Here is an 18561-nt window from a genome sequence, read left to right on the forward strand (position 1 = left end):
TTTATCTGGTGATGGTCAGGATGGCGATGTGTCACTTATATTTGTTTGTGCCACAACAGAAGGGGAACAGTTAGTTTCCTGATGAGAGCACTTCCTTTCTCGAGTGCATTGTATCTCTTCGTTTAGAGTAAAATGTGAATGCCATAGACATTAAGTCCAGTTCAGGAACATCAGTCAGTGGAATCCTTTCCAGAGGACGTTTTTCTGGCTATTTCATTTGGTGTGTAAATTATACTACTTAATTTGCAGAACTCTCTTTGCTGTGCAATTCATTGGCCTGTGGATAAATTCTTCATTACTGAATTCGTGGCTCCATGAAGTTACTTATTTCTATTGAAGTGTTTCATGGTCTGCATGGTGCAGCCACTGATGTTGTGATGAACAGGATTTAAAGCAATTTCACTTGAACTTGTTTGTTCTGTGTTGACTAAACCGATTCTTGCTTTTGTCTGTCTGCCTTTCTTTGCTGTAAAGGAGGGTAAGGAACAGAGAACTGGTGGTCTATAATCTATGATTTTAATTGCTTTTTAGAAAAGAATCAAAGGGGTCTTGACTGTTCTTTTTTTAATTGGCTTATCTTTTGAAGCTAGGTGGTGTCTTTCTGTTTGTATTTTATTGGGGAGCAGATTCAGGGGTGCAGAAGTTGTACCACCTTAACATGCTAATGATGCATCTAGCAGTGGTATTACCTGGTTATTGATATCTTAATGATGTGTTTGGATGTGGGGAAAAGGATTGTATTCTGTCTCTTAATGAGATTCACAGTACTGAATTGCACCATAAGGCCTATTTAGCTAGTGTGCTATGTATCTGGCAGTGGCCAAGGGCAGTATCTGCCTCTAGGGAAGAGGATAAGAATGATACAAAAATATGGTAATGCTCTCTCAGGATACTCTTTCATCCTACAGCTATGTGTCTTGACAGCCCTTCTGGTCCAGAATGTGCCCGTTGTCTATAATATGCTGCATGTGGTTTCTTTATTGTGCCTGCCCAATTCCTTTCTGGAGCCAAGTAAATTCTATTGTGACGCCCTCCAGCAGGAGTTTGTGCTTCATGACATGCTCTGTCGAGATGTATCCTTCATCTAGACCCTGGCTCCTGCTCGCTCAGCTTCACACCATCTGCTCCTTGTGTTAGAAAAGGCAATAAAACCCTATTCACATTCTTTGTGCTGCTTGCCCTGTTAGATCTGTAAGATATCTCCCTCAGTTTTTAAATCACTCTTTTTCATTGTGATGAATCTTAGCCTGTTTAATAGTTTATGATTCCATATGAAGAACCACTGTTGTTCTGTACTGTTGATCTTCCACCATCAATTTCTAACCTTTTTGAGGCATCTCCGGATATATCAGACATGTATGTAAGGTTAAGATTTTTTAAATATTACATTTAACTTCCTAGCTTAAGAGGTAAATTGTCTGCAGGCCCCAGACCCTATCATGCTGCATTTTGATGACATGCCATTGACATTAGTGAATGGTCAAGATTTAATTGATGTACTTAATAAATTTTAATTGGTTTGCTTAATAGAGTGCAGCTGCTCTCTACCTGGAAGCTGGTATTTTGCTGGTCCAAAAGCCAAACAGACCTTTACAGTTGAGCTGTGCTACTTATCTTGAATTATGCCCTTTTGGCAAAGCTTTCTTTACTGTACTGATTACAGTCTTGGTGGAGTGAAATCACTCTTGCAGTGCTTAGAGGCCAATTGCCTCTGGGCCAAATTAAAAGCTGGTGGGTGCAGTCTGAGACAATGAAGTCAAACCTGTTTCGCTGAACCTTCATGTTAATCTGTATGGAGATCAGGAGACTTTGTGGTAGTACAAGTCTTTAACCTTTCAGACAATGGTCTGATGAGGAATTCTGAGCCTATACTGTAGCAATGCTGTAGTCATCCTTTCCTTCCCCACTCATAAATTAGATTTTGTCTACTTAGTAATAATTTTACTTAAAATATCCTAACATATTCCAGATGTTAAACTTGTTTTAACAGACCTGCTTATTGAAAGTGTCTATGATTCTAAGACCAAAAAAGTGACGAATACCAATTGTAGGACTCATAAGTGAGACTTAAACATGGAGCAATAGAGCAGTAAGGAATATCTGAGACTTCCAAAAATAGATCCTCAGTGGACACAGTAGGATTGCAGCTGAATTTTAAAGTAAAACTGACTGCAGAGGAACCAGACATGCAATTTTGTTAACTGGAAAGGAAAGGGGAAGCTAAGTACCATATCCTGTGCATTTGAGATACCTGTTAGCGATGCAGAACATATGTGTCATTGTTCAGCTGCTGTGGGACAAGTAGTGGTTATTTACAAGCAATGGTAAGACAAGCTTAATGGTTTAGAGTTATTTTGGTATGTGTATCTTAAAAATTTCAAACCTGTGTAAAGGTTTATATATTGCCATTGCTGTGGAGAAATAGGAAGTGCTTGAGAATAGCTCACATTCCCTGGGAATCACATGTCGGTCTCCAAGCATTTAAGCTTTCACTGGCCTGTTGCCAGCCTTTACTGTGATGCTCTTTTGGAGGTCAGACTCTTCTCCATAGTACTTTAACCTTGAGCCAAAACAGTCATGTCCTGTGCAATTGGGGTCAGAAGCCAAGTTTCCTATCCTAGAAACTACTGAAGTTGACTCTAATTGCAGGGCACATTGTGTCAAACGAAGTGTTGTGCTCAGAGCTACGTGGCTTCTGAGTCAGAACTGATTTCCATCTGTCTTGCCTGGAACATGGGCATCATTTTCTCTGTAGAACAGTTTTGCACATGCATTTAATATAAACAAGTTAAAGTGAAATTGCAAGTCAATCTGATATTGCTATTGCCCCCACTAAGTCAGCTAAGGTCTGTGTATACTGAAGAGCAACTTATAGCATCGCTATAAAGTCTGTCCTTGAAGTTCCACCTTCAACCTAGACCAGAGCAATGAAAGTTGTTTTTTTCATAACCAGCAATTTGATATTGGTCTTCCAGTCACAAGCCAGCCTAACCTGAGTGATCGGGCTTTCCCAGCTTACTCCAAAGGAAAGGAGGATTAAAATTATTTTATTTACATTCAGCAAGTTTGGGTTTTCTGTTCTTAATCTTTTTTTCTTGAGGAAGGAGTGGTACTTGTCCAACTTCTCTATTTTAGCTTCTTGTTTTAGAGATTCATGTCTCAAGATTGTGCAGAGGCTGCAATTGGAGTTAGCCTCGCTCACTCTTTAGTGGAGTGGCACTATGCCTTGGGCTCTTTTGGGTTCTCTGGACTTCTTGGAGGGAGGAAAAGGATTAATGATCCTTTTGTGAGTGTCTGGGAGGCAAACAGGTGTAACTCTTAACTCTTACACTGGCTATCCACTTTCTCCTCAAATCCCACCCTGGTGATTCATTTGTTCTCTGAAGATGGACATTCAGGCTCCCACACAGAATCAAGTATTACACAGTTCCAGCTGTGCAAATTTATTTAAGCAAACCACAAATGACTTGTATCTGTTTTAAAGAAACCACTCTTCCAATTAAAGTACCATTGAGGCATGCCTGTGGTTATTAAAGATCATCTTTTACAGATAAAAGATGGAATGTTAGCCCTTGACTTCAGGTCAGATTCTTTATCCCCAAACTGTTTTGCCTGCTGAATCAGTATACCGTTACCACCAAAAGCTCGAATAAAGCTGCATTAAATCATTGAAGAGTTTACTTTTCATCTGGAAGAAGATTGTGCCTCTGCATGTAGCAAAATGGTTCTTAGGTAGTTAAGAGCCAGTCCCCTTTCAGTTTCATGACATGCAGCTGCATGCAACATGGTTCTTAGGTAGTTAAGAGCCAGTCCCCTTTCAGTTTCATGACATGCAGCTGCATGCAACAATCAGGCCACTATAATTTTGCTAGTAAAGCTTCTCTGTGACCACTCTTCTGAAATGAAAATGCCCAGCTGTTGAATAATACCCATGCAGGAAGGGTACACTGAGGGGGATAAAGTAGTGATCTGTATAGAAACAGCCTATGTGGGTGGCTTGACTGGTCACATCCCTCATGAGAATAAAGGTTTCTGTGTCTGGCTATTTCTTCCGGTGCAGGAAAGCAGAAGCTCTTTGCTTGGTCTGGTAAGTTGGTTACCACAATTGCATAACTCAACAGTGAATTCCCAGTAAAATTCCACTTATCTGGAAGATTGCTTCATAGCCTGTTTTGAATCTCCTGCTTTATTTATAAGGTCTAAATTATTTTAATGAAACATTAAAATATGGGAGTAACTTTATTCATCCTTGAAAACACTGGATGCCCAAGCTGATACTCACTAGCTCTATAGCCTACACATTTATGCTCCAATACAGAGGAAGTTTGCTTCAGGCTTTCCTGTCCCCCAATAACTCCTTGCTCCTGCTTTTTGCTTTTCCTTCTATCCCCACCTTGCTTTTGGTTTTGGGCAGTTTTAAGCAAATATGTTATGCTTTTTTGTTAGTATAACTCAAATTTGTCAAGAATGCTTTATGAATATATATTATCAAGTATTTCTTTGGATAAGCTTAGAGTTTTACTGATGCTTAGTTGTAGGAGTTACCTCAATGGACCATCTTTTCAATAAGCTGCCTGTGAAATCCTTTTGATTTCTGGTTTGTATGCAAGTAGAAAAATGAGCACTTGCTTGGTTCACATATGCTTCACAGAGAATGTAAACGAAAACTCTGAAATGTGTGTAAACCTTCTAAATTACTACAAGAAAAAGGGATTTTTTTTCTGAAATTGTTACTGTCTTCTTGAGGTTGGGTTTGATGTCTTCTATAACTTTTAATAGCAATGGAAGATAACTAGTTCTAAGTCCCGTTAATGAAAGTGATACTAATATGCATAATCCTATCTAGTCAATGCATACTTAGCATGAATTTCTCCAAAACATTCTTTGCAACAGCTACCTAAAGGCGTGCTTGTTGCAAACAGTATACTGTGATTGACAGCTAAGATAATATCCCAAAGTGCACGTGGTTTGGGGTAATGTTTTGTGCAGTAAGGATATTTTGATTTCAGTAGGGCTCTTGATGCTATCCCTGCATGGTGGCCTCAAAGGAAAGAAGTTTAAGCACAAGCAAGACAAACCTATTTTTAAGATGGGTACCAAAGTTTTGGAACATGGTGCAGATGCTGTGGTGAGATTGCTTGAAGATCCATCCGGTTTCAGTGACTGCTTTTACAAACAACCTGGGTGATACAATGAACAGTATGCTTGCTAAGTATTCAGGTGGCACTATAGCATATTTGTGAGTGCATCGCACCTCAGAGGGACTCAAAGTTAGCTTACAAGAACAAGCCTGCAGGGTAGTTATTAGGGCTGTTTAAAATGCCAAGCTGTGCATTTGGTCTATATTTGGAATGTACTTAAAGCCAATAGTGATCAACACTATAACCATGGAAATGCTGCCTGAACTAAAGAGATGAACAGAAATGTCGGTCTTTGTGTGTTAGTGCTATTACATACACTTGAAGGTGCTTTGTAGCACTGTTAACACATGAAAGGTCCTGTTGTCAGAAACCCAGGGTGGTGTGTGATGTGTTGTATAAGCAGCACTCTTAACTGCAAGCTATTGAGCATACACTTTCATTAATAATACCATTTCAGTGGTGTTTCATGATTTTTGTGGTTGGCGGTGTGTATAAACTATCGTTATGCCTGAAATTTAATGTGAAGCTGTTCCTTTTACACTGTAGAAGACTTCAAAGAGATTAAGTAAGTGTGAAGTAGCCTGGACTGTGTCTACAGAGCTGCACGAAGATACGCGTTGATACTTCCTGTTATCTGTAATAGAGCTTTGTTCCTTGTCAAAAGCCGCAGGGTCTCTAGTCTGAAAGGTTGTTTTGCTTCCCCTGTGTACATCCCATACATGTTTTGAGTGACTGGGGTAAGTGCTGTTTGGAGTGGTGGTGATCCAGAAGCAAACAAAAAATTGTCTCTAAATTTTTATGGTCTTGGCTGGAGTAACTTACTTGAGCTAAAGCACAGAAATAGCTTCTGTGCTGTTTCCTGACTCCATAGAGATTTTTAGTTTATTGAATCAAAGCTCTTCATGCAACATTATGAAGCAGCTATTGAATTTGAGTTTAGTCTTTATACTGGGTTATTTTGTGATGGTTGTGGGCAATGTCCTCCTTGCTTTCAGACGCTTTCTGTTTCAGGAATTTGCAGAATGGATGTGAAGGTCATAAGCTTTCTTGCTGTCTTTCTAGGATTTGAGCAGCAAATTGCTGTGCCCGCTTTGCATGCGGCAGGCCTTTAACCTATTTGGTAGAACAAATAGGTATTGTTTATTCTGTGGTGACACCCACAAGATTCCTAATAGATTTCATTAGCTCTGTTGATACATTTAGGAGCAGGGTATATTTGAAATATGCAAGAAACATAACTGGATACTTACTTAACTTTAAAGTACTACGGGCTTCTAATACAGCTAAATGTAAAAATGGACAGAACAGTCTTGCTCTCTTCATACAAAGTGTTGAAAGCTAAGGCTTTATATAATTAAGCTAAGGGGTGAATTTAAATGTATTGGAATAAATCTCTCTTCTCATCCTCCCTTCCTCTTTCTGTGTGGACGTTTGCAAAGTATAAGTGGGTCATTCATAGCAGTGTAGGGTCTGAAATCCTTGTCAATGAAACCTTGATTAAATCAGAGGACCCCTTTAAACAAGCATGAGCATCAAAAGATGACAAGGAGGAGTAGGGATTATGCTCTTCTGTACACCTAATAAAAGCTTTTCTTCCATGCAGAGAACTCTTGAGTGACAGAGGAGCTGTCAGCAGCAAGAATTTAATGGCTTTGGCAAATGCCGGGGAAAGAAATGTTTTCTTGTCCACCTCTGCTTATAGTTGGTTTCATTTCCCTCAGCTCCTGGTTTCCTGGAGAATTTCTCAGGAATTTCATTTCCATTCCACGAAAGGAGAGGCAAGCTGAGAAAGCTCAATTTACTGGCTTGACTGGCTTCAAATGCTTTCTTAGAGGCAAGGATACTGTAAACAGCAAGTCGTCTTAGCACTTCATACTCTTAACAAGATCAAGTGAAGCCCTGGCGATGTTAATGAAATGGTTTCTATAGTGATCTTCTGTGTTTGTAGGGCTGTATGGGCTGTTTAGAGCACAGGTTGTTTAACACCTGTGGGTGTTTGAAGCACAGGGAATACTTTGAGACCAGTGCAGGATCCAATAATGTCTACGTGGTCATGACTGATTCAGTGTGTTAGTCTCTCTTGAATCAGTTGGGCCCTTGATCTTCTGAATATAAGAGATGTAGACCTGGGCTATAAATTCGACCATCGCTTCAGTGCAATATTATAAATACAGCATTATAACAATCTGAATATCATGCTGCAATAAGTTCTTGAACCACTGACAATTTTTCTTCCCAGATACTCTACCTGAAAGCTCTGTTTACCACATTGGAGAACATCTGAGGTTGTTTTTCAAGCTTGCTTCTCTCACTGTTTGAGAAATTAATTAATCTTCAGTTAGAATTCATGAACAGAATCTGTGCAGAGTAGATTCTTGTTAGTACTTGTCTTAACTTGTATAATAATATGTATTTGTGTGGTCGATATTTAAAAAAACCACAAAAATTAAAACTTCAAAAACTAAAAAGCCGTTGTAGTTCAGGGATTTGATGCATAATTATATAAAACTTTAACAACCCCCTTTATGAAAATTTTAGACTAACTCCATTGTTTCAAAACTTTTAAAGCTGGGGTGTATTTCTGCAAAGTAGAAGCAGTTGGGCCATTTGGGGCAATTACTTGGGCATGCTTTGCTTTGGTAGACTGTATGTGAACAGTGCAGGCACTGCTTGTTCCCAGTCCTGTAAGCTTACACTCTAAATACAGTAATGATCACTTAATCAGAAAGTCCTAGGTCAATAATGCTTTGTACACTTGTGTAGTAAACAAGAATTTTTTAGCCTCTAAAATGAAGCAGATGCTTGTCGTCTTGATATTGACTTGTCCTATTGATTTTTCTGTGTAACTTATAGAAGCATTATTTATTTTATCTTGGATATACTTAATAGTCATCATTAATACTCAAGAGGCCAAATTTAATCTTGTACCAGGGGTCGGAGGGTGAAGACAGTATATCCTGTTCCTGCGTGCTACAACAGGGTAAAACGCTTTTGGACTGTAACGGAGGGAGGATAGAAGAGAGGCAAAGTAAAATAAGACCGGGATGCAGTTGCCAGCATGGTAAAGTGTGATGGGGAGAAAGGAAAGTTGTTTTGCAATTTTTTGCCTGTAGTTTAGGGTAAGGGGCTACTCACATTTGCCAGGTGAACATCAGTCAGTTCTCATTTTAAGAGATTCAGCGGAATACATCCCACCACACATGCAGCTCTCCCCTCAGAGCCATCTGCACGGCTGTCAGATTGAATGTTCTGCCAGTTCTTCTCTGCTATTCACACCCTTCTCAAGTACAGCTCAGTTTGTAAAGGCTGGATTTTCCTCTCTTCAGTGAAATTCTGCTCTTCATAAAGTGGAAGAGTTTTTCCCCTTCCAAAATTAATATATTAAAATGAAGGTATATTCGTAGAATCATAGAAGAGTTTGGGTTGGAAGGGACCTCTAAAGGTTATCTAGTCCAACCCCCCTGCCGTGGGCAGGGACATCTTCAACTAGATCAGGTTGCTCAGAGCCCCATCCAACCTGACCTTGAACGTTTCCAGGGATGGGGCATCTACCACCTCTCTGGGCAACCTGTGCCAGTGCTTCACCACCCTCAGCGTAAAAAATTTCCTCCTTATATCTAGTCTAAATCTACCCCCCTTTAGTTCAAAGCCATTCCCCCTTGTCCCGTTGCAACAGGCCCTGCTAAAAAGTTTGCCACCATCTTTTTTTATAAGCCCCCTTTAAGTACTGGTAGGCTGCAATAAGGTCTCCCCAAAGCCTTCTCTTCTCCAGGCTGAACAACCCCAACTTTCTCAGCCTTTCTTCACAGGAGAGGTGTTCCATCCCTCTGATAATTTTTGTGGCCTCCTCTGGACCCGCTCCAACAGGTCCATGTCTCCCTTATGCTGAGGGCTCCAGAGCTGGACGCAGTGCTCCAGGTGAGGTCTCACCAGAGCAGAGTAGAGGGGCAGAATCCCCTCCCTCGCCCTGCTGGCCACACTGCTTTGGATGCAGCCCAGGATACGACTGGCCTTCTGGGCTGCGAGCGCCCATTGCTGGCTCATGTCCAGCTTTTCATCCACCAGTACCCCCAAGTCCTTCTTGCCAGGGCTGCTCTCCATCCCTTCATCCCCCAGCCTGTAGTGATACTGGGGGTTGCCCCGACCCAGGTGCAGGACCTTGCACTTGGCCTTGTTGCACCTTATGAGGTTCACGCGGGCCCACTTCTCGAGCTTGTCCAGGTCCCTCTGGGTGGCATCCCATCCCTCTGGTGTGTTGACCACACCACTCAGCTTGGTGTCATCTGCAAACTTGCTGAGGGTGCACTCGATCCCACTGTCTGTCATTGATGAAGATATTAAACAGTACTGGTCCCAATACAGACCCCTGCAGGATGCCACTCATCACCAGTCTCCGTCTGGACATTGAGCCGTTGACCACTACCCTCTGGATGCGACCATCTAACCAATTCCTCACCCACTAGACAGTCCACCCATCAAATCCATACCTCTCCAGTTTAGAGAGAAGGATGTTGTGGGGGACCGTGTCAAAGGCCTTACAGAGGTCCAGATAGACAGTATCTGTAGCTCTTCCCTTGTCCACTGATGTAGTTACTCCATCAGAGAAGGCCACTAGGTTGGTCAGGCAGGACTTGCCCTTGGTGAAGCCATGCTGGCTGTCTCGAGTCACCTCCCTGTCCTCCATGGGCCTTAGCATAGCTTCCAGGAGGATCTGTTCCATGGTCTTCCCAGGCACAGAGGTGAGACTGACTGGCCTGTAGTTCCCTGGGTCTTCCTCTTTTCCCTTTTTAAAAATGGGGGTTATGTTTCCCCTTTTCCAGTCGGTGGGAACTTCACTAGACTGCCACGACTTCTCAAATACAATGGATAGTGGCTTAGCAACTTAGCAAATGTGGGGCATTGGGGTTTGGTTTCTTTTTTTAACAAAACAAGATGGAACACAGAACCTTCCTTTTTAATGGACGCTCACTGCCTGCTTAATTTGTCTTGATTTTTAAAATCTTTGAAGTAGCTCTCATTCAGGTTAAGGATTATAATTTTTAATTCAGACAAAGGACTTCCACACAAGGTATTACCTGATGTCCTTTCTCATTGCTTAAATCCAGTTCAGTGATAAGGCATTACGTAAGCATTTTGTTTCTTGATCTTGCTGTGATAACCAGCAGGTTAACCATTGGTGAATCTTGCTGGAAAAGCTTTGGAGGAGCATTTTGTGTTCTAGTTCTAATTTGATTTTCTTTAAATGCTTTTTTAGTAGAAATTGCAATGGAAAACTTAAACTCATTTTTTCCTTTTAAAATAAAGTCAGTGTTCTCTGTTAAGAAAAGTAGTAGGGAAGGTCCTCTTGCATCTAATATCCACTTTTACAAATACCAGTTGTGCAGTGGGTCATCATCCCAGTACTTTGAAAATCTGACTAGTCATATCTTGATGGCATAGATTGGGCCAGGATTTACAGACAAGTGAAAAATAAGGTTGCTTAAACGACCTCATATTTGTCAAGGACCAGAAATGTGCATATAGAAAATTTTTGTGTTTCAGATGATATACAGCCATTCATTCATCGGTCTGAATCTGCCTCTTTCATGCTGGGTGGGTTGTCTGTAGTCCCCATAAGCCTCATCTGTACTCTTGTGTAACTAAAGCCTTTTTGGTCTTTTCCAGAGAGTGAGTTCTTAGTACTGAGTCACTGCCAAGCAGTGTTTGTTTCCCAGCAATAAGAAAATAATTTCTCTCTTTGTAAATGAGAACATTTAATGAAGTGAAAACACAGTGGAGAAAAAAACCACTTAAGCCTACTTTGAACAAGGGCTGCTGTGGAGAGCCATACTGATGGGGGAAGTTAACTGCAAACAAGCAAAGTTTAACTATGCTGCTTGCATGGTGCTAGGGGTTTGGCTTGCAGCAGTGATGGTATCCTTTTAGAGGACTGTCCGTCCTTCCAGAACTGGCTTCACAGAAATGTTCCTTTCCAGAAAGCTGGCTACCTGTATATTAAAGATGGCTTTTGTTTCCCAAGCTGCAGTCCAGTTCACTTCCCCCTTTCTGGTGCCTGGGAATGCTACCTTACCAAAAAACTGTTTCTAGAGCTTTTTGAGGTATATGCGCTCTAACCATCTGCTCTCTTCCACATACATGCCCTCGAGCCGATTACTGACATGTGAACTAACATCCATGAGATATACTGACACCGAGGTACACACTTCTTTGTAGAAGTATAATGACTTTTAAACATATATATGTATTATAAAGAGAATGGTAGAGAGCTATGAACAGCAGTATATGGGGGATGAGAAGGTATTTGCTGATTTGCAAGAGTTAATCCAGAATTGTTTCTTTCCAAATGCAGCTGCCAAGAATTTGAAGCCTCTTGGTTGGCCTCCCATGACTCAATGTTTTTCCTATTGATCTACAGTGCTCTAATGCAGGGGGAGAAAGGGGATACAGTGGTGTGCAGGAACGATCAAGCTGCTGGAATGAAGCCTGTCAAGCTAGGGCAGCATTCTGCTTGAGTGACCCTTCTTGCTTCTTGTGTGTTTAGGAATAATTCAGAAATTCCACATACTCCAAGTGGATAGGAAAGCATGGTGAATGTTGGTATGCACTTGCAGATTAATACCCAAACATGGTCAGGTATTGCAGACAGAAAATGAAGTTTATATGTGGTGCGCACAAAATGCAGTGGACTAGATTTGATTGCCAGGATGAATCTTTTCATGTGTTCTCTTGAGATGTCCTTGGAGAATGTTGTGCTACTTCTAGAAGGTTACTCTTCTAGCAATTTTGAACAGAAAACATCTAAAAAAAATCATCTTCACAAATTGTTTCATGCAATTAAGCTATTAAGAAAGCACTCAATATGCTTCATTTTCTGAATGAAAGTTAGAAGTTCTATTTGAAGGATTCGGCTACTATAAGAATAACAGCACAGTGTAAGATTGCTTGCAAGTTTTGTTAGATCTTTTTTCTTGTAAGCATAGAAATTAGTTTTGAGTCATCTAATGGAAATACTGAACAATCCCTATCCTTTAAGGCAGGAGACTGGGAATATGTATTAATCTGGCTAGAGAAGCTGAGTAACTTACTTGCATAAATGACCGACTTTCTCCACTGAGGACTGAGCATGTGCCTATTATGAAGGTATTTTATTAGCCCTAGGCATGGTTTGAGAAGCAAAAAGCCAGAACATAGCCTTTGGTCCTCCTGAAAATTGGGTTGGGGTCATAGCTAAATCCTGTTCTAAAGGTGGTATTTTGAAAGGATCCTGTTATTGCTGATATTAGAATCCCAAAATCTAAGGGCAGCAGCAGCAAGTATAATTCCCTTGGGTATGAAAAATGACTGCAGTGTGTTTAAAATAGTCTCACTTGAATTGCTTTCATGTCTTTAAACACAGCTGAAATACTAGCAAAGATAAAAGTAAAATCCTGTTATTTTGACTCTACTCTGAACATGAGTTGCTAAGGGAAGCAGTTGGAAAAGAAGCTTTAATACAGTGCTATTTTGGTTGGAATTATGCTTGTCAGTGTTCTTACTGTTAACATGCATTAAGAAAGTTAAGGGTTTATATAATGAGCCCATTAAATTTGAAGTTCAAGCTGCTTCACCATACTGTGTTTTTCTTGATGCACAATGCCAGCTTCTAATATATCGGAGTACGCCAATGTTCCAGAGGCTAGTGGGAAATTGTAAAAGTACTTTATTGGGGAACAACAGAATTGCAGGCTTAAAATCATTTTTTTGAAAGGTCTGTACATGGATGTCTCTCTTAGCTGAAGAGGCGTTGCGACTTTTCATGTCAAGCCCAGCACCAGTTTTAGAGGTTTTGAGGATGAACACGCCTGTGTTTTTTACTTGTGTTACATATCAGAATCTCCACACAACGTATTTTTTCAATGTGACAGAAGAAAATGGTAAAATTAATGTCCTTGCAACATCCTCTTTAGATGCACTTAATCCTATAGCAACAGCATTTCACTCTCGCATTGAGTCCATCAGGATTATTGCAGCTGCTTTGCTTTTGAGGAACTAATTGTCTTTTGTGATTGTATCTATATAGTACAATTGAAACCCTGAGAGAAGGGTGTATAATATCTAATGATTTTTTGTGAAGAGACCTATCATACAGGAAGAACGTGTAGCATTTTATAATATACTCTGCTTTATCAGACTGCTAAAGGAATATTGGATAATGCAGTTTTCTCCTGTCTGCAAAGCTGGACTTGAGACAAAATTTCTGGTTCAGAACACCCCAATGATGTAGAAAAATCCATTCAATTCTATTATTAGAAAAGAAAAAGCATTTGATCTTTCTTTAATCTTCTCGTGCTCTTTTAATAGCTCCAGTCTTGGCGATGCATGTGCTGCTTTGACTTGTGTCTCTTTTTGTGTTGTACCACAAATTACAGGTTTTCTTCCTGTGCTGTGTTGGTCCATGGTGAAGCGAGATCTTTGAGTGTCCTATAGTCTTTAGCAGCTTTTTCCTGCCTCCTCTGCAGTGTGGAAGAGAACTGTTTGCCACATGTGGAAGAGACAGCTATGCTTAAACCAGATCGAATATTTTGATGTGGCTATGGTTTACTATAATCACTTTTTCTTCAAACAAGGCTGTGCTGAGAAATGATGCATTACAAGAACATATTGGCAATGGTACCTAAAGAAATAAAACCAGCCTAATTTAAGAGCCCAATAAAATTGACTGTGAACAGTCTTCAATACTCTGTGCATGTTCTTTAGGGAAGAAAGAATCCTGTGTTGCTGTTTAATCTCTTTGAAACCTTCAAGTACTTTGTTGCTGTAAGCATTGAGCTTGCCAACTTTTGGCAAGGTAATTATTTTGTTCTCTTCCAAATTGAGCACATTCAATTCGGTCTTCCCATTCAGAACAACAAATTCTTCTTGGGCGTTTTTTTTTGCTCACAGTGCAATAAACACTTCTCAGCAGGTAATGTTGTAATTTGCAAGTGTTCACAGGGCAAATGGGAAGCATTTTGAGGACTAGGATGAGAAATGCATCAATACGTGCAATGAAGGAGACTTGCAAAGGCTTGGCATAGAGGAGGCTACTCAGATGGGGAAAATTCATTGTGATCCAAAAGTAAAAATACTTCTAAAATAGTGAGAAGAATGTTAGATACCTACTTTCCCATCTCTCCTGTCCATAAAATAATTGTTGTAACATAAGGTCCAAATAAAAATATTAGATGAAGCAATCTGAAATCCAGAAGTACTTCTCAATTCTGTTTCTTCTGGAATTCTTTTCTTTTTCTGACTTAGGACAACATTTAACTACTGTTGATATAGTTAAAATGGGGATTAATTTAGAAAGAACGACTGTAAAATGTACAGCCTTCTGTCCAGAACAACAAGAGCCTCATAAAAGAAATAAACTTACTATATCATACTAATAGGACCCATCCTTCCTTCTGTTGGAGCTGTGAAAGGTTTTTTGGCCACTGCTTGCTATTGCGTTACAACACTAATGCTCTGTGACTTCTATTGTCCACACATCTCTGAACCCAGAAATTATTTCTGTTCTTAATTTAAACAAAACCAGCTGTGCACAGATGAAAAGTCTGAAAAAAGGAGCATGTGTACTCATTCACTGGTTGTACTTCTGGTATGTTACAGAGGAGCTTTATGAACTCAGGACAATCATGCTGCAAAAATGGTTAAAAAGTATGCACAATGGGAAAAAAGCTGACACTGTTTTAGTGCATTGCACTGCTGTCACCATAGTAACACTGTGTTCAAACTAAGTATTTTTATTCTTATAAAGGGAGAATTAAGAGACCTTTTCTCTTCCAGTGCTACCATTGCATACTTTCTGCAGCTGCTGCTTATTTTCTTCCACACCCTCTCCCTGTTTTGCTGTTCTTGTGCTGCAACCCAGCTATAGGGAGAGCAGTTAGTTATTTAAAAGGACAGTGGATGTTTTAGCTCTTTTAAAGAATTGTTTCATGTTCTGCTCTCAAATTTACTTTATCTATGTTACTGAAGTTTTCTTCTGCATTGGGACACCTTGCAAATCCTACCTTTTCACCAAAGCCAACTAGGTTCTGATAATAGCAAAAATGAAAGAATTCAGAATTTGGAAAGAAGGCTAAAGAATTAGTTACTTTACTGCCACCCATGAGGAAAAAAAGCCAAGGAGAAGTGGACGTAAGCTAGTGACTATGAAAGAAAAGGAAAAAAAAAAACCCCAAACCAGTTGTGTTGTATTCTCCAGCCATGGTCGTTCTAAAACTAAAATTCAACAAGTTTACTAATGGGGATAACTCCCATTGTCCTCTTACCTGTTTTACTGAACCCAGATTCTTAACTATCCTTTCCAAGTGTGGCTGATTTAATACCATTTTCCCTGTGTGTGTCAAGTATTTAAGAGATGAACTTATTTACACAACTATATTCTTTAACCAGAATCAAAGCTATTGCTAGCTCTGCATTATTGCAAAAAGTTTGAATTTTCAAAAGTATGAAATGGCCTCATTGTATTGGGAAGACTTACCGCATGTTGTTGGACAAAATTGTAAGCTGATAAAACTGTGCAGTGAAATCATTATGAATACTCTGTGCATAGAAAGCTTGAGACCTCTATTAGCTTAAGAAACAGGCTTTGAAATGTTGTTAGTAAACCTTTGGGAGCTGTGTGGAAAACTCTCTAGACAGCTTGGTGAAACACTGATAATTAGCATGTGGGTTTTTTAATCCAACACAATTGTTTTGTCTTCTGGTATTTTAGAACTAGAGGGTCTTATTTTCCTGTTATTGCTGACAAGAGGATGGTCACTGTACATAACGAACAATTTCCTTTTTGGAGGGAGGGAGAAATGGGGTATTTCGTGTGTTGTTTTAAACATCGTTTTACCTGGAAAGGGCTATGTTAGGAACGTATTAATAAATGGATTGTTTGGAATGCACGTGACTTTTCTCAGCTATAATGTGGACTGAAGGAAGGCTCAATCTCCTCTACAAAAGGTATGAAGGGCATTGTGCCTCCAAATGCTGGTGATGTCAGCAAAGGAACCATATGCACACCCTCAGGAATTAATTGTGATGATAGTTTGTTTTCTTCTCTTTCCATCTTTATAGGCATATGAAAGAAGGTTTCCTACATGTCCTCTGATCCCTATGTTTGTAGCCAGTGACACTGTAAACGAATACAAGAGTGAGGATGAAGCTATCCATGTGATTGAACGGCGCTGTAAGCTGGATATAGATGCACCACGGCTATTGAAAAAGGTGATTAGGTTTGAAGTGCCTGTTTTATACTTTTGGGTATCCTTTCAAGTGAATATTGTATCTTAACGGAATCTGTCATCTTCCTTAGATTGCAGGAGTGGATTATGTCTACTTTGTCCAGAAGAATTCTTTGAACAGACGAGAAAGGACTTTGCATATAGAAGCCTACAATGAAACCTTCTCTAATAGAGTCATCATTAACGAACACTGCTGTTACACGGTGAGTAACGGGCTCTTGGTGGTGCTACAGATGGAGCTAAGTCAGTGTTTAGATTTCAGGACCCATACACAGAAGTTAGGTTGTTCTTGGCTTTTGCCTTGCAAGAAAAAATAACCAACACACCACCATGAGTGATAATTGTTCTTAGTGTTAAATGTAACACGCTTGAAGAACTGAAACAAGTTTGGCACCCTCTTGCTTTGAGCATCTTCTCAGAGAGCAGAACACAACATAATTTGCTGTGTTTGACAGCTCTGTTTAGGCAAATCTGTGGTCTGTAATAGCAGCGTGCGGCTTGGTGAGGCTGATGATACCCTGACAGAACTGTTAAAGGAAAGTTCAACGTAGCTTATTTGCCTTCTGCTCAGCTCAGACAAATGTTCGAGTCAGCTATGTTTTAACCTAATTCTTTCCATTGTGGCTGTTCTTGGTCTTCAGTACAGACGTTTTCTGATACAAAGGGGTCTGGTGGCATGCTTACTGCTATGCTCTGGCCATGTTTTTTTTCTGAATGGCTTAGCCAATACTCATAGGCTCATACAGCACACATGTATAGCAGTAAAATGTCAAGTCAAAGCTAGCAAATGTAACCGATATATTTGTATTGTAGCATTCTTTTTACGTGCAGGTGATAACATTTTCTGTTGTGTACAGAACCGTGGTTAAAAGGTCACTGGATGTCAAACCCATTTGACCCTATTATCTGATTTTTTTTATTATTCTTTCTGCAATTATTTCCAAGGTTTGTTTAAAAATACTTTTCCACCTGCAATTTTTTTGTGAAAGCTCTGTTTAAACAGGGGAAATGCTATACAGAAAAATGCATGTGATAAATATACAAAACACAACACTTCTCCTTGCCCTGGCTCTACTCGATCAAGAAATTAGTAGGTAAATACAAAAGCAGAATTTTAATTCAAGAATAAACTGTTTTTAAAAGTTCATTCTTATTAAGGTTATTTTATAATTGAATTTATGAAAGGACAGGAAGATTCTTAATTATTATTATTATTACGATTTGTACTTAATTAGGCTGTGCAAGCTATTCTTGTACCCCCTGTTCCCTAATACAGAAGAAGCAAGTGAAGGGGAGTGTTTTTTTTATTCTCTAGTTGTCTCTTTATAAAGTGTTGATACTGTTCCCAGTCAATTTTAGCATGTTGTGAGGGGGAGGGGAACCTTAAGGCATCAGAACAATTGCATGCTCAGAAATCCAGCCTTCCGTGATGTTTGTATAACTATGAATTCAGGGCCCAGCCTGGAAATTCCTTAGACAAGTCTTTTTTAGCTGAAGAGAGTTTAGAAAACAGCTTTCCTTCAGAGTAGCAACATCTCTGTTTCAGGATCATCTCTCAGCAAACTAAGATATAAGCTAAGAAGAAAGTTGGGAGTGCTCTAAGATAGCTTATTCAGCTGTCAGCCAAATGAGAAGCTTACACTTCTTTCTGTAGCATTATCATAGGAGAACAAAGTAAAATAGTTGTCAGTCTACAAAATACTAAGGTACTTCATAGGTCAACGAGGGAACGATCTATTGCAGTGTGTCTGTTGCAAACATGTCTAGACTGCAGTGCTTGGAAATGCTTACACGGTACTTGCTGCAGTCTTTAAGCTAGCTGGCCTTGGTCTATCAGTCTAACCTGCAGCAGCAGCAGAAAGTTCACTGTGGAGTATTTTACCCTGTTCCACAGATCAGTCACAGCCCATATCTAGAATGAGATAGTGTTAATTGCATAAATGTGCTAGTCCTTTGGCTCTTGGCTGGTGCATTGGTATTTCTCTACCCTCTCCTTTCTTGTTAAGAAAAAAATGTGCTCTGCTAGCCATGAGACTATAGGAGGGCTTCTCAGCTTTTTGGTTTTTAGCATTACCTTTTCCAAACTGTGTTTTGCAAAAGACTGCAAATTCCACTTGAATGTTTTTGACTATGTGAACCTGTAAAACAAGAAACAGCCATTT

General features: G+C 39.8%; 1 protein-coding gene across 2 annotated transcripts in view; it reads left to right on the forward strand.

Moving 5' to 3' along the window:
- SEC14L1 (SEC14 like lipid binding 1) overlaps nucleotides 1–18561 on the forward strand; it is a 44951-nt gene that overhangs the window by 10342 nt on the left and 16048 nt on the right. For both annotated transcript variants that reach the window (XM_076354211.1, XM_076354212.1), the window contains 2 exons: nucleotides 16233–16382; nucleotides 16471–16602. In XM_076354211.1, coding sequence (XP_076210326.1) covers nucleotides 16233–16382; nucleotides 16471–16602 — 282 coding nt within the window. The remainder of the gene's footprint in view (nucleotides 1–16232; nucleotides 16383–16470; nucleotides 16603–18561) is intronic.

Source organism: Aptenodytes patagonicus, chromosome 16 (genome assembly GCF_965638725.1).
Source record: "Aptenodytes patagonicus chromosome 16, bAptPat1.pri.cur, whole genome shotgun sequence".
Lineage (NCBI taxonomy): Eukaryota > Metazoa > Chordata > Aves > Sphenisciformes > Spheniscidae > Aptenodytes > Aptenodytes patagonicus.